The 16,061-nt window shown below is 50.6% G+C and overlaps 1 protein-coding gene across 2 annotated transcripts in view; it reads left to right on the forward strand.

The window, feature by feature from the left end:
* The window catches only part of LOC129829591 (plexin-B1-like), a 93,975-nt gene that overhangs the window by 56,304 nt on the left and 21,610 nt on the right, over positions 1-16,061 (forward strand). Inside the window, exons 2-11 of one of the 2 annotated variants that reach the window (XM_055891369.1) lie at positions 1,551-1,620; positions 1,705-2,824; positions 3,685-3,867; positions 12,608-12,736; positions 13,056-13,156; positions 13,289-13,421; positions 13,689-13,845; positions 13,957-14,065; positions 14,156-14,264; positions 14,566-15,327. In XM_055891369.1, the coding sequence (XP_055747344.1) occupies positions 1,715-2,824; positions 3,685-3,867; positions 12,608-12,736; positions 13,056-13,156; positions 13,289-13,421; positions 13,689-13,845; positions 13,957-14,065; positions 14,156-14,264; positions 14,566-15,327 (2,793 nt within the window). In that variant the 5' untranslated portion in view covers positions 1,551-1,620; positions 1,705-1,714. The remainder of the gene's footprint in view (positions 1-1,550; positions 1,621-1,704; positions 2,825-3,684; positions 3,868-12,607; positions 12,737-13,055; positions 13,157-13,288; positions 13,422-13,688; positions 13,846-13,956; positions 14,066-14,155; positions 14,265-14,565; positions 15,328-16,061) is intronic. The other variant, XM_055891370.1, reaches the window with a different exon arrangement.

Consider the following 16,061-nt stretch of genomic DNA (forward strand, 5'->3'; position numbering starts at 1 on the left):
CAGACCTCTTATCCCTTCATGAATAAGTAAAGAGGGGTCTGACTGAGACCCACCTACAGTATCATAGCACACCTGCTTCAGGTCCACCAGCTAGGGCCCTCCTCACCCTCTTATGCCCCATCCTTATAACACTGGTTACAGTCGCACACTGTAGGACCACTACACTAAGTTCTTCCTTAAGGGGGAGGACTGGGGAGAGCTGTTTAATTAATGAAGGGTTTCAGCTGTACTAGAGGACTCCGGTGTCCCGCTGGCCCATTGATTCACTGGGCTAGTGAGGTGACGAGTGACTAAATGGAGAACGTGTCTGCATGGAGAACGTGTCTGCATGGAGAAGGTGTCTAAATGGAGAAGGTGTCTAAATGGAGAAGGTGTCTAAATGGAGAAGGTGTCTAAATGGAGAAGGTGTCTAAATGGAGAACGTGTCTGCATGGAGAACGTGTCTGCATGGAGAACGTGTCTGCATGGAGATCGTGTCTGCATGGAGATCGTGTCTGCATGGAGATCGTGTCTGCATGGAGATCGTGTCTGCATGGAGATCGTGTCTGCATGGAGATCGTGTCTGCATGGAGATCGTGTCTGCATGGAGAACGTGTCTAAATGGAGATCGTGTCTGCATGGAGAACGTGTCTAAATGGAGAACGTGTCTAAATGGGGAACGTGTCTAAATGGGGAACGTGTCTAAATGGGGAACGTGTCTAAATGGGGAACGTGTCTAAATGGGGAACGTGTCTAAATGGGGAACGTGTCTAAATGGGGAACGTGTCTAAATGGGGAACGTGTCTAAATAGAGATAGTGTCTGCATGGAGAACGTGTCTGCATGGGGAACGTGTCTGCATGGAGAACGTGTCTGCATGGGGAACGTGTCTGCATGGAGAACGTGTCTGCATGGAGAACGTGTCTGCATGGAGAACGTGTCTGCATGGAGAATGTGTCTGCATGGAGAATGTGTCTGCATGGAGAATGTGTCTGCATGGAGAACGTGTCTGCATGGAGAACGTGTCTGCATGGAGAACGTGTCTGCATGGAGAACGTGTCTGCATGGGGAACGTGTCTGCATGGGGAACGTGTCTGCATGGGGAACGTGTCTGCATGGGGAACGTGTCTGCATGGGGAACGTGTCTGCATGGGGAACGTGTCTGCATGGGGAACGTGTCTGCATGGGGAACGTGTCTAAATGGAGAAGGTGTCTAAATGGAGAACGTGTCTAAATGGAGAAGGTGTCTAAATGGAGAATGTGTCTAAATGGAGAACGTATCTAAATGGAGAACGTATCTAAATGGAGAACGTATCTAAATGGAGAAGGTGTCTAAATGGAGAACGTGTCTAAATGGAGAACGTGTCTAAATGGAGAACGTGTCTGCATGGAGAACGTGTCTAAATGGAGAACGTGTCTAAATGGAGAATGTGTCTAAATGGAGAACGTGTCTGCATGGAGAACGTGTCTGCATGGCAGGTTCTTGAACATGATCAAACCAATGTAAATCCTGATGCATTATTGGATGATATTAGATTGTAATAATCTTTTCATGTTTTCTTTTCTCTACAGGTGGAGTGAACAAGAATGGTTTTTGTTTGTGGATGAGGAGGAGACTTGAGCTTAACGTCGGACACAAATGGTTAGACATTGTATAACTGTATAGAAATATAATTGTATAGCAAACTTGATGTTGAGCATCTTTTGACTGACTTTGTCTTTGTAGAATATTTTCCATGCCACTTGGGATGTCTCTGATCTCAGCCCTGCTCAACTTCCTCCTGGTCACCACCACATGCTCCCTCGCTGTCTGCACTTATCCCCGTTTCTCCAGAAATGACACTTCATTTGAGCACCTGGTCCTACACCCAGACCCCTCTGTAGGCACGGTCTACGTGGGGGCCAGGGACCATCTCTTCCAACTGGACGGGTTGGACGGCCTGCGTCTGGAGCAAGAGGAGAGGACAGGCCCAGTGACTGATAGTAAGGAGTGTCTTCCCCCTGTCACAGAGGCCAACTGCCCCCAGGCCCGGCACACCTCCAACCACAATAAGCTGCTCCTGGTGGACCCCTCAGCCATGGAGCTCATCACCTGTGGTAGTGTCCACCAAGGCACCTGCCAGAAGCGCAGCCTAACCTCTGTGAAGGAGGTGCTGTTCTCCACAGAGAGGCCGGTGGATACCCAGTACGTGGCGGCCAACGGCCCGGGGGTGTCCACCGTGGGGCTGGTGGTGGGGCCCCGAGGTGGGGAGCGGGCCGTGCTCTATGTGGGCCGTGGTTACACAAGCAGCCATCCGCCCATCTCCACACGCCATCTGGCCCACGAGCCTGTGTTCTCATATGACGAGACCGCCAAGCTGGCTGTGGCGGGAAGGCTTTCGGAGTACGACCACCATTTTGTAGCTGCCTTCGCTCGGCGTGGGCATGTGTACTTCTTGTTCTATCGTCGTGACATTAAGGCTGTGACGCGGGAATACCGTACGTATGCTGCCCGCGTGTGTCTGGATGACACCTCCTACTATTCCTATGTAGAGGTACCCCTGGTGTGTCACTCCTCCTCTACCTCCTCCCCAGAGAGGAACTACAACCTTCTGCAGGCAGCCCAGGTGGGTCAGGGTGGCGGCAGAGAGGGGGAGAAACTGCTTGGGGTCTTCTCCACCTGGGCCAGCTCCTCCAACGGGCCCTCAGAGGACTCGGCTCTTTGTGTGTACCCCCTGGACGAGCTGGACAGACACATCGACTCCACACGAGACCTGTGCTACACGCAGGATGGCCGGGTGGAGGGAGGAGGGGACGTGGCCTACATCGAGTACGAGGTCAAGTCCAGCTGTGCCAACTTACCCATGGTAAGTTGTTTAGAGGAACAGATGGAACCTTTCACATCATTCCTCTGGTTCATCAGAATGTAAGAAATGACAGTGTAGGTTTCCACTGCTCAATGTCAAGCATTTGCCTTATTTTTCCTAACGTCAGGGTACTAGCAATGGAATGCCTTATAATCTAGTTAAATCCTACTTATTCTCTACCTTCGCCACTGTAATGCTTATTGGCTTCCGCAGTCAGGAAGTGGACTAGATCCATGCTTAAAGCAGAACAGCCATAGAGAGAGGAAGGCCAATGGAACATAAAGGGCCTTAACGAACCCTGTGTCAAACAGCCAAGAGATCCCCGATGCCTGTGAGTGAAGTAGCCATGCAGGCTTACGACCCCGGGATGACCTCCAGTCTGGGCCCAGAGCTCATCAGGCCTGCTTGCCTGGGGCATTTTAATAAAACTAACTGTCCCAACTCAGCTATCGGACTGTTAAATAAAGGCTGACAAGGATGGGGAGGAGCCCTTTGAAGTCCAACGAGACGGACAGATGGATTGTAACAGAAAGTTAATTTGGTAAACAATGCGTCTTAAAGAAAACAAGTCCTGGAACAAAAGACATCCCAATTTACTGGAGTTAGCTGAAGACTTATTGGTAGGGATTTAAGGGTGTTACGCAAAATCAAAAGGAGCAAGATTGCAGTTTTGATATGCTTCTAATCTAATATTAATCCTCTTATTATAACTAAGAGGATTGGTTAGACTGTGAGTCAATGATGTGAATAGTTATTACTAAATGGAAGAAATACTGTTGAAATGACTAACCAGGTTCCGGTGATAATGTGAACAGGACATTCTCTAGAGAGAAGTCTATTGTTTGTTCTCTGTGTTCCAGAACACCCTGAAGGCTTATCCCTGTGGCTCTGACCACACCCCCAGTCCAATGGCCAGCAGGGTGCCCATAGAAGCTGAGGCGGTATTGGACAGCCCGTCCGCCCGTCTCACCGCTGTGGCTGTCAGTGTGAGGGAGGGGCACACAATTGCCTTTTTAGGAGACTCTAAAGGGAATTTGCACAAGGTATGCCAAGTTACAGTAGGTTATGATACATGTTTGAGTTAATACATGAGATTTAGATCAAGATAGCAGTGTTTCAGACTTCTACTCAAATGGAGCTAGACATCGTCTAGTAGCGTTGTTAAAGCCGTTGCCAGGGGAGGTGAGGGAGCCCTCAGCCCTCCTCTCCTCAGCCCTTCTCCTTCAGCCCTTCTCTCCTCAGCCCTCCTCCCTCAGCCCTCCTCTCCTCAGCCCTCTCCTTCAGCCCTTCTCTCCTCAGCCCTCTCCTTCAGCCCTTCTCTCCTCAGCCCTCCTCCTTCAGCCCTCCTCTCCTCAGCCCTCCTCTCCTCAGCCCTCCTCTCCTCAGCCCTCCTCTCCTCAGCCCTCCTCTCCTCAGCCCTTCTCTCCTCAGCCCTCCTCTCCTCAGCCCTCCTCTCCTCAGCCCTCCTCTCCTCAGCCCTCCTCTCCTCAGCCCTCCTCCCCTCGGCCTTCCTCATCCCTCCACCCTCAGCCCTTCTCCTTCAGCCCTCCTCTCCTCAGCCCTCCTCCCTCAGCCCTTTCCTCAGCCCTCCTCCCTCAGCCCTCCTCTCCTCGGCCTTCCTCATCCCTTCACCCTCAGACCTCCTCTCCTCAGCCCTCCTCTCCTCGGCCTTCCTCATCCCTCCACCCTCAGCCCTCCTCTCCTCAGCCCTCCTCTCCCCAGCCCTCCTCTCCTCAGCCCTCCTCCCCTCAGCCCTCCTCCCCTCGGCCTTCCTCATCCCTCCACCCTCAGCCCTTCTCCTTCAGCCCTTCTCTCCTCAGCCCTCCTCTCCTCAGCCCTCCTCTCCTCAGCCCTCTCCTCAGCCCTCTCCTCAGCCCTCCTCCCTCAGCCCTCCTCTCCTCTGCCTTCCTCATCCCTCCACCCTCAGCCCTCCTCTCCTCAGCCCTCCTCCCTCAGCCCTCTCCTCAGCCCTCCTCCCTCAGCCCTCCTCTCCTCGGCCTTCCTCATCCCTTCACCCTCAGATCTCCTCTCCTCAGACCTCCTCTCCTCAGCCCTCCTCTCCTCAGCCCTCCTCTCCTCGGCCTTCCTCATCCCTCCACCCTCAGCCCTCCTCTCCTCAGCCCTCCTCTCCTCAGCCCTCCTCCCCTCAGCCCTCCTCCCCTCGGCCTTCCTCATCCCTCCACCCTCAGCCCTTCTCCTTCAGCCCTTCTCTCCTCAGCCCTCCTTTCCTCAGCCCTCCTCTCCTCAGCCCTCCTCTCCTCAGCCCTCCTCTCCTCAGCCCTCCTCCCTCAGCCCTCTCCTCAGCCCTCTCCTCAGCCCTCTCCTCAGCCCTCTCCTCAGCCCTCCTCCCTCAGCCCTCCTCTCCTCTGCCTTCTTCAGCCCTACTCTCCTCAGCCCTCCTCTCCTCAGCCCTCCTCTCCTCAGCCCTCCTCTCCTCAGCCCTCCTCTCCTCAGCCCTCCTCCCTCAGCCCTCCTCCCCTCGGCCTTCCTCATCCCTCCACCCTCAGCCCTTCTCCTTCAGCCCTTCTCCTCTCAGCCCCAGACAGAACAGAACAGAGGGCTTTGAGTCCCTCAGCATGCGGCCCACTGAAGTTACCCATTTTAGAAGGATTATCTCATCTGTGTACACCAAATTCCACAAACAGCATTCAGACACACACACACGTGCAAATGCATGCGTGAACACACACACACACACACACACACAATGTGGGTACCACCTGCAGGTTTCTAAACCATTGTGTCAGCTGGCTAAGATGTTTTGAGAGTCCACCTGACAAGTCAAAGAGATTCCTACAGCACTGAGTTCACTGGCGGCTTATGGAGGCCGACATCAAATCTATGCTAATCTCATTAAACTCAGGTAATTTGAGAGTTTGAGGGCTTATGATTCACTTAGGAAAAGGTGTCTTGGTATCCTCCAGATTAGATTTACTGACTGACAATCAAATTAACTGTTCTCTTCCTAATACAATCCTGTAGACAGTACAAATGCACCTTTAATTTGCTTTTAGCCACATATTCTAGCCACAAATGTCACTTCTCTTTTTCAGTTGCCTTTCAGTCGGTCTGTAATAGCTGTCGCTTTCCTCATCCTCAGATGAGGTGAGGAGAGAAGGATCTTCAGACCAATATGCGGAGTCAGGGAAATATGCCATCTTTTTTTATTAATACGAAAAACTGATGACACGAAAACAAACACTTTAACAAACTACAAAATAAGAAAACGACGTACACGCAACCTGAACATACACTTACATGGACAAACGTAAACTCACGAACAGGAACGGACATCGAAACATACGAACAGCCAAACAGCTCCAAAAGTGAATACATCGAACACAACGAAGACATCACAGGAGACAATCACCCACAAACAAACAGTGAGAATGCCCTACCTAAATATGACTCTTGATTAGAGGAAAATGCAAACCACCTGCCTCTAATCAAGAGCCATACCAGGCAAACCGAAACCAACATAGAAACAGATAACATAGACTGCCCACCCAAAACACATGCCCTGACCATAAACACATAAAAACTAACATAAATAGGTCAGGACTGTTACAGTACCCCCCCCCCAAGGTGCGAACGCCGGGCGCACCAGCACAAAGTCCAGGGGAGGGTCCGGGTGGGCAGTTGACCACGGTGGTGGTTCCGGTTCAGGACGCTGTCCCCATACCACCATAGTCACTCCCCTCTTCTTTCTACCCCTTCTAATGCCCACCCTAACCCTACCTTCCCCTAAATAAACAGCTAGCACCAGGACAAGGGGCAGCACCGGGACAAGGGGTAGCACCGGGACAAGGGGCAGCACCAGAACAAGGGGCAGCACCAGGATAAGGACCATCACTGGAATAAGGGGCAGCACCGGGACAAGGGGCAGCACCGGGACAAGGGGCAGCACCGGGACAAGGGGCAGCACCGGGACAAGGGGCAGCACCGGGACAAGGGGCAGCACCGGGACAAGGGGCAGCACCGGGACAAGGGGCAACACCGGGACAAGGGGCAACACCGGGACAAGGGGCAGATCCCGGCTGAAGGACTCTGGCAGGTCCTGTTTGGACGGCTCTGGCAGGTCCATGCAGGCTGACGGCTCTCGACGCTCATGGCAGACTGACGGCTCTCTACGCTCATGGCAGGCTGACGGCTCTCGACGCTCATGGCAGGCTGACGGCTCTCGACGCTCATGGCAGGCTGACGGCTCTCGACGCTCATGGCAGGCTGACGGCTCTGGCTGCTCATGGCTCTCTGACGGCTCTGGCTGCTCATGGCTCTCTGACGGCTCTGGCTGCTCATGGCTCTCTGACGGCTCTGGCTGCTCATGGCTCGCTGACGGCTCTGGCAGATCCTGTCTGATTGGCGGCTCTGGCAGATCCTGTCTGGTTGGCGGCTCTGGCAGATCCTGTCTGGTTGGCGGCTCTGGCAGATCCTGTCTGGTTGGCGGCTCTGGCAGATCCTGTCTGGCGGGCGGCTCTAGCGGCTCCTGTCTGGCTGACGGCTCTAGCGGCTCCTGTCTGGCGGATGGCTCTGTAGGCTCATGGCAGACGGGCGGCTTTGCAGGCTCATGGCAGACGGGCGGCTTTGCAGGCTCCTGGCAGACGGATGGCTCAGATGGCGCTGGGGAGACGGAAGGCTCAGATGGCGCTGGGGAGACGGATGGCTCAGATGGCGCTGGGGAGACGGATGGCTCAGATGGCGCTGGGGAGACGGATGGCTCTGGCCGCATACGGCGCACTGTAGACCTGGTGCGTGGTGCCGGAACTGGAGGCACCGGGCTAATGATAAGCACCTTCCTACTAGTGCGTGGAGCAAGGACAGGGCACACTGAACTCTCAAAGCGTACTCTATACCTGGTGCGTGGTACCGGCACTGGTGGCACCTGGCTGAGGGCACGCACCTCAGGACTAGTACGGGGAGAAGTGACAGTGTGTACAGGACTTAGGAGACGCACAGGTGGCTTAGTGCGTGGGGCCGGAACTGGAGGCACTGAACTGGATACACGCACTATAGGGAGAGTGCGTGGAGGAGGAACAGGGCTCTGGAAATGCACTGGTAGCCTAGTGCGTAATGTAGGCACTGTAGGTACTAGGCTGGGGCGGGGAGGTGGCGCCGGAAATACCGGACCGTGCAGGCGTACTGGCTCTCTTGAGCATTGAGCCTGCCCAACCTTACCTGGTTGAATGCTCCCGGTCGCCCTGCCAGTGCGGCGAGGTGGAATAGCCCGCACTGGGCTATGCAGGCGAACCGGGGAAACCATGCGTAAGGCAGGTGCCATGTATGCCGGCCCGAGGAGACGCACTGGAGACCAGACGCGTTGAGCCGGCCTCATGACACCTGGCTCAATGCCCAATCTAGCCCTACCAGTGCGGGGAGGTGGAATAACCCGCACTGGGCTATGCACACGTACAGGAGACACCGTGCGCTCTGCGTAACACGGTGTCTGCCCGTACTCCCGCTCTCCACGGTTAGCCTGGGAAGTGGGCGCAGGTCTCCTACCTGCCCTTGGCCCACTACCCTTTAGCCCCCCCCCCAAGAAATTTTTGGGAGTTACTCACGGGCTTTTTCGGCTTCCGTGCCAGACGCGTTCCCTCATAATTCCGGTTCCTCTCTCCGGTAGCCTCCGCTCTCCTAAGTGCCTCCAGCTGTTCCCATGGAAGGCGATCTCTACCTGCTAGGATCTCCTCCCATGTGTAGACACCTTTTCCATTCAATACATCGTCCCATGTCCATTTCTCCTTCTTCTGTCCCTTACTCCATTTAGCATTCCCATACCGCTTGGTCTCTGTATTTTGGTGGGTGATTCTGTAATAGCTGTCGCTTTCCTCATCCTCAGATGAGGTGAGGAGAGAAGGATCTTCAGACCAATATGCGGAGTCAGGGAAATATGCCATCTTTTTTTATTAATACGAAAAACTGATGACACGAAAACAAACACTTTAACAAACTACAAAATAAGAAAACGACGTACACGCAACCTGAACATACACTTACATGGACAAACGTAAACTCACGAACAGGAACGGACATCGAAACATACGAACAGCCAAACAGCTCCAAAAGTGAATACATCGAACACAACGAAGACATCACAGGAGACAATCACCCACAAACAAACAGTGAGAATGCCCTACCTAAATATGACTCTTGATTAGAGGAAAATGCAAACCACCTGCCTCTAATCAAGAGCCATACCAGGCAAACCGAAACCAACATAGAAACAGATAACATAGACTGCCCACCCAAAACACATGCCCTGACCATAAACACATAAAAACTAACATAAATAGGTCAGGACTGTTACACGGTCACTCTGTATAACATACTATGGGGAGTCAACGACCAATCCTATTCACCTGAAGCAAGCGTAAATCACGGCCAACAGGCCAATAGATGCCGAGCCCGCCCTCGAAAGCCCCTCCTGGGGTCGCGAGAGAAACTCTGAAATAAAATAACCAAAATCGCACTTGGTTCATAGAACAGGGGTTATTAAAGTACTGTCAGACTGATTTGTAATAGACTCATAGTCACATAAAAAAAGTAAACATTGGCCGTGGATTACATCACTTTTTGTTTTTACATGTTGTTGTCCTGAAATAATTATTTGATATCAAAATGGGGTCGCAAGTTTAAAAAGTTTTGGAACCCCTGCCCTAGATGTTACAAGATTTGGGTCTTGGTATCGGTTTTTGTGTTTGCTAAAAACCCACTACTTTCTGCTCTGCTTGTGTAGCCAATGCTTCCTTGCTTGACTAAGATGGCCAGTAGTGGTAAGAATAACCAGCCAAGTTTGAACCTCTGACCGTGCCCTAGGGCATGTGGTTTTCACAATGAAAATTAAAAGATACCCACGAGTGCTATCCTATTTCCTGGGGTGGAAACACACTCAGGAGGCCTTGGCTCAGACCAGTTGTGTGACCATTGTCTCCGGCTCGGTTCAACTTCCATTGGGAGTCGGGCTGACTTTTTGTAGAAGATTGGTAGACAGAGTAGAGCCCAGCCGAGTGAAGCTCATTCCGGTTTCTCTGGCAGTGTTCAGAGTTAGGATTCCTGGGATGATATACTATCCCTGAATGGCTCTGGAGGGTTTTCAGAGTGTGAATCGGATCACATCAGTCTGGGCCAGCCTCAAGCCCTGGCTTTGGATTTGACAGGGGAGAGTGAACCATTGGTATTGAACGTGGCTTTGATGGCTTTGATGGTGGACTCAGTTCTGAACCATATTTTTGTCCCAAAAGAGGAGGGTCACATTCTGGATCTGTCTGGCACGGTTTCAGCTTGGGCACTCTTGTGCATTTTCTCTGTGCCTGCGGTTATTGGATCTGATGGCCTCTATATGGTGCCTCTGGGACTTCTGTTGATGTGTCTGTTTCAGCGCTGGGTGATAACAGGATGGTGGTGGCTACATCAATATGCCGGGAGGGTCACTCTCTCTGGCCTGTTATCTGCTCATATGGACCAGTGTGCATTTCCTGTTGCTCAGGGTGACGCATCTTCCCAGATCTCTCAAAGCGGGTGTGGATCTACTTTCAAGGGTGGTAGTCCCATCTCTACAGAGTGGAGAGTGCACCACTTGGTGGTGGTCCAGATATGAGACCGGTTCGTCAGAGTCGACGTAGATCTTATGCATCGCGAGAACACACATTGTCGTCTGTTCTTCTCAATAAAGGGATCTAGGCACTCCATTGGGAACGGACGCTTTGGCACATCACTGGCCTCGTATAAGTCTCTATGCGTTTTTCCAGTGAACCTGATTCAGACCATTGAAGATAGGGTCCATCAGGAGGATCTGTTGTCAATTTTGGTGGTTCCCCGTTGCCCCAGACAACCCTGGTTCCCAAGATCATCCGCCTGTTGGGCTGGGTTATTGGGATCTATTGTCCCAGGCACACGGATCTGTGGGTTTGGACCCTGAATGGTTGAATTTGTCAGCTTCGGGTTTACCCTTGAACGTGATTATGACTGCGTTTGAGAGTTGGTGTCAGGTTAAAGGAGTTTATCCTTTTTCAGAGCTCTTTTGGTGGACATTTTGAAATTCTTGCAAGAGATTTTTGAGCAGGGTCTTTTTCCACATTGAAGGTTTATATGGCAGCCATCTCGGTATGTCATGTAGGGATTGATGGCTCTACCCCAGGGTCTCATCCTATGGTGGTGCGGTTCCACATTGAATGAACCTCCGTTTGAACCAAAGGAGTCTGTGGACCTGAAGGTTATTCCTACAAGACTGCCCTGCTCATGGCCTTGGCGTCAGTCAAGCGCTTTTGGGATTTTATCAAGCATTTTATCAAGCATTATCAAGTCACAGCAGAAGCCCTGTTGTCTTGGACTTGCGTTTCCTTGTGTGTGTTCTGGCATTCCAGACTCCTCAGGTCTCGGTGTGAGCCTTTTTGGAACCGGTAGGGTTTATGGACTTGGTCGATGTTAGGCAGCATTTTGTCCGGGTTATCACAGTTTCCCTGCAGGTTTTAGCCTTGGGCTGCCGAGATGTGCGGCAGTGTGCAGAGTGTGCACTAAGTAGGGTTACCACAGTTCCCTGTGGGTTTGACCCTCGGCCTGCCGTGGTTCATCGACTCCGGACGATGCTATGCAGCGTGCGTGTGCGCTTTATCAAGTCACGACAGGTGTTCTGTTGTTTTGGACTTGCGGTTCGTTGTTCGAGTTCTGACATTTCAGGCTTGCAAGTTAAGTATTGTTTCTGGAACTGTGGGATCTTGGGACTTGGGCTGCAGTGGCAGTATGTCAGTGCACAAAGCCAAGTTGCAGCAGGTTCTGGTTCCCTATATGGGGATCTGACAGTTTATGCTTCTCGGGTAAGTATTAGGGAAGAAGGTGGCTTCTGTAACCACTATTTGGAGCCGGTGGAAACTGTGTGTGCTTGGGCTGCCGTGGGCCTCCTAGTTTGGCACCCTCTGAGCCGGGTTGGGGTGTGATTTTATGTCTAAAAGAGAGCGTACAGTTATGAATATAACTATGGTTCCTTGAAGGAGGGAACGAGGTATAACGTATTTTGTCTCCGTGCCGTCAGGGTGTTTGCACATACATTACATATAAACGTACAGTACACACTCAGCACATACAGAACATATAAAACGTACAGTTATAAATATTGAACTAGTGTTCCCTGAAGGAGGGAATGAGGTATAAAATACTATTGGGAGTCCAACAGCCAATCCTATTCACCTGAAGCAAACTGAAATTACGCTCAATGGGTCAATTGATGCCGAGCTTGTCCTCGGAAGCCGGGCCTCTCTGGTTATAATGCCACAAAATGTGCACACTCCCTCAAATCGTTTGGAGAACATATCCTTTCTATTTTATTCAGCTTTGTTCAATTGTATTCTTCATACTATAAAATAATGCCACAGAATTCTAAGTAAATCTTGTCTGCTAAATGAACTAGTGTAGCCCACAGCCATTTGGCATAACCACATCAGGACCTAACATAAGGACGACTCCGTGTATGCTGTTATTCTGAAATATTAATCATGCTTCTTTAGTACTGCCTAAAATAAATAATGGATTTATTGTGCAGGTGTAGGCTACATTACATGGATGTATTAGACTTTGTAAAATGTAGATGTTCCAAAGGTCTGCATCAGTGGCTTGTAGGTTATGTGTGGAAGCCAGGAGATGCTAGATGTGTTTACGTTAATTAACGGTCAATTACCGTGAGACCAATAGTTATTTGCTTGACAATCACCGGCTGACGAAATTTTGTGACGGCCACAGCCCAACTTGGAAATGATTGATAGTTTACGACAGTAACCATCTGCTTCCCTCCAGGTGTTCCTAGGCTCTGGGGGTAGGGTGGAGAGGTACTCCTCCATACTCATCCAGCCCAACTCAGCCATCAGCAGTGACCTCCTCCTGGACCAGATGGAGACGCACATCTACATCATGACCAGCACAATGGTTCGTCTGAGTGGACACCACACAGCAAAACACAGCTCAAACACATTGCCACTAGCTACTTGACTCTCCTAATATAGGGCAGGAATCATCAACTAGATTTAGCCACGTGTCGTTTTTTCCTTGATCGGGTGGGCGGACTGCAGTGAAGTAGATCAAGGGTAGGTACAGGTGTATTTTTGTATTTTGTCCGTTGGCATTCTCCCTTTTAGATTAGAAAGCCTGTCTAGGAAACACAATTGTAGCACCTCTACGGCTTCATTGTCCATGTATATACTGTAGTACAGCTGTTCTTAAGAAAGGGATGTGGGTAACATTTCAGGTGGAGAAGCGGCCGGTGGCAGAGTGTGGAGATCACCTGGACTGTCAGTCCTGTCTCTCAGCCCGAGAGCCATACTGTGGCTGGTGTGTTCTGGAGGGCAGGTGAGGAAGCACCAACTGAATATTCTAATTCTATACCACAGAGAGTCAAGTTAATAGAAGTTAACTTCTCACTTGTTCCTCTCTTTGGACCTGTGTTCCACCCCTCACCCCTACATCCCCCTGTGATGTCAGGTGTGGCCAGCGTTCCCAGTGCAGTCGGGGGGCTCTGCAGGGCCAGTGGCTGTGGAGCTTTGACCAGCAGCAGCAGTGTCTCAGTATCCAATCCCTAAGCCTGTATAACATCAGCCTTGGAGTGGAGACAGATGTAAGACATGAGAAGAGCAAGATACAGTGATTGTTTTGAGCTTTACATTTTTTTATGAATACCCTTTGATACCTGTCTTTCTTTCTTTCTCTCACTCTCTGTCTCTCTCTGTCTCTCTCTCTCTCTCTCTCTCTCTGTCTCTCTCGGTCTCTCTCTCTCTCTCTCTCTGTCTATCTCTCTCTCTGTCTCTTTCTTTCTTTCTTTCTTTCTTTCTCTCTCTCTCTGTCTCTCTCGGTCTCTCTATCTCTCTCTCTGTCTCTCTCTCAGATTGATGTTTCAGTGAAGGGGTTGCCCAGTCTAGTGGAAGGCGAAGCATACAAATGTTTCTACCAGGATGTGGAAAGTCCTGCCAACGTCACAGACACTGGTGTGACCTGCTCTACCCCCGACGCCAGCAGGCTGCCTCTTATTGGCCAAGGAGAAGGTGAGTGACATTGGTGGGAGACCAATAGGACATTACAATGCAAAATGATTCCACTCTCATTCTCAATTATCACCATAGTTAACTATCCTACTAATGTCCTCTCCTACTCAGACTTCGTCACCGTCCCTCTGTCCCTTCGCTTCCTCAATGTGACAGTGGCTGCTTGGGAGTTCACCTTCTTTGACTGTGGCGTGGTCCAACAGCTCTCTGGAGGCATGCCGTAAGTTAAAATGCTGACATTTTACCTCAATACCATTGTATTTCTCTCCCTGTTAACCTCTCACTGTCTCCGTCTTCTCTCTTTTTTCAGGTGCAGAGGGTGTGTGAGCAGTCGCTGGGGCTGTAACTGGTGTATTCACCAGCACTTCTGCACCCCGAACATTTCCTGTGATGAGGGAGTCACAATTTACAACAAACAGGTAAGTCCACCTACGGTTATCAGTCAGTGCAGTTACAGGACTGCTAACTGGAACGTTCTATATCTACTAACCAGCCTATTCAGGTTTGCTTTGTAGAGAAACTGGTAACTGCCCTGGGGTAACTGTTAGATTATTCATGTCTTGTCGTATTCCATTGTCTCTGTTTTTAGGTTTTTTTTTTTGTAAACGTTTCGTTTTTTGTGTGATGTCAGTCTTATTTGCATATATTTCTTGCCTATCCTCTCGTTTTACTGTCGTTCCCTCCTCTCTCCTTCTCTGGTCATGTTGTTACCATCTCAAGTTGAAACCACCAACAGCCACTCCCCCAGCAACCAAACAATCTGATACTGTAACTCCAGCTGTTCTGGCTGATCCAACACTCCCACACACAAAGGTATCTGTTAGGACCACTCCCCCAGTCCCAGCCAGCATGGAAGTGCCCTTAGCCACTCCCCCCAACACCCCCGAGCCCACTGCAGTCCCCACCACCCTCTCACAAAACATTGCCACCAACACACCTTCAACCACACTGGCCACCCAGGCTCCGACTACACTGGAAGTGACTACCAGTTTGCAGGCAGGGGCCATCGCAGAAGAGACCAAAGTGGAGGGAGATGGAGACGGGAGTCTCCCCAGGACTACTGGCGGAACAGAGCAGACAACAGTCACCAGGGTTGAGCTGCTAGACTGGCCCGAGGCTCTAGAGACTGTGTTTCCTAGTAGTACTGCTGGACTGACTGGCCTCACTGGGATGGAGCCCTCGTCCCCTGACACTACCTCAACCCTCTCCAGTGGTGTCCCCCTGTTAGGGGACCTGCCCACTGGCTCTGACAGGGATGAGATCCCCCTGGCCCCCTTCCAAGGTACAGCCTCACCCCCCTGGACCAGGGAATGGGACAAGGGGGAGGGAGAGACCGAGACAAAGATGGACCCTGCAACATCCTCTGCCACAGTGCCCTCTGGAGTTGATGAACCAAACCAGCCCTCTCAATCATTTACCCTCACACCTAACCCTGAGTCTGAGTCTCCACCAGACTACCAGTCTGGCTCCTTTGCTCTGCTGGTGAGTGGGCCAGGGCTTCCACTGCCAGTGGCTGTCTAGTACAAGACATGCGTTTAATCAGATAAGTGCATTTGCATCGTGTTAAATAGGTCACTCTTAATTTGATCCCAAATTCCTACCCTCTTATTTATGTCATGATATGTGTGTTGTGTGTAAAACAGCATCACCATTATGTTGTGTGTTTTGAGTGTTATTGAAGTTGTCACCTGGCAATGCTTTGGAGCTCAAGCCATCAGAACATGGCTGTCTTCAGTTCACACTAAACCTGCTGTTTTTTGTTTTTACACCTTGTTTGTCAGTGTTTCTTTGTTATTTTCCTCGATCTCATGGTATAGACCTTTAGACTATAGAGCAACATTTTGGAGTGGGATTCATTGTTCTAACAGTAAATATGGTTTAAAGCAGCAATTACAGTTTCAAACAATAACAAAGTCTGTCAACAGATGAGGAATGGGGCTGGAGAAATTTAGCTATTAATGCATGGACTGACCATCCGTGATGTAAAAAATATAGTTTTAGCCATGTTTTGGGGTTATATAGTGTTTTTATTTTACTTACTTTGTTTAAAACATTGGGGTAAAACAAGCTTTTGTTTGGGTTCTGATGGGATACGACAGTTGAATTAAGTTCATGAGGCATTTATAAGTTATATTTTTCAAGAATAAAAGGGTACATATCATTAATTTATAAGTCAAGGAAATGTATGTAGCGACTGCAGAACGGCCCTTTTAATG

Source organism: Salvelinus fontinalis, chromosome 31, assembly GCF_029448725.1.
Source record: "Salvelinus fontinalis isolate EN_2023a chromosome 31, ASM2944872v1, whole genome shotgun sequence".
In the NCBI taxonomy this organism is placed as follows: Eukaryota; Metazoa; Chordata; class Actinopteri; order Salmoniformes; family Salmonidae; genus Salvelinus; species Salvelinus fontinalis.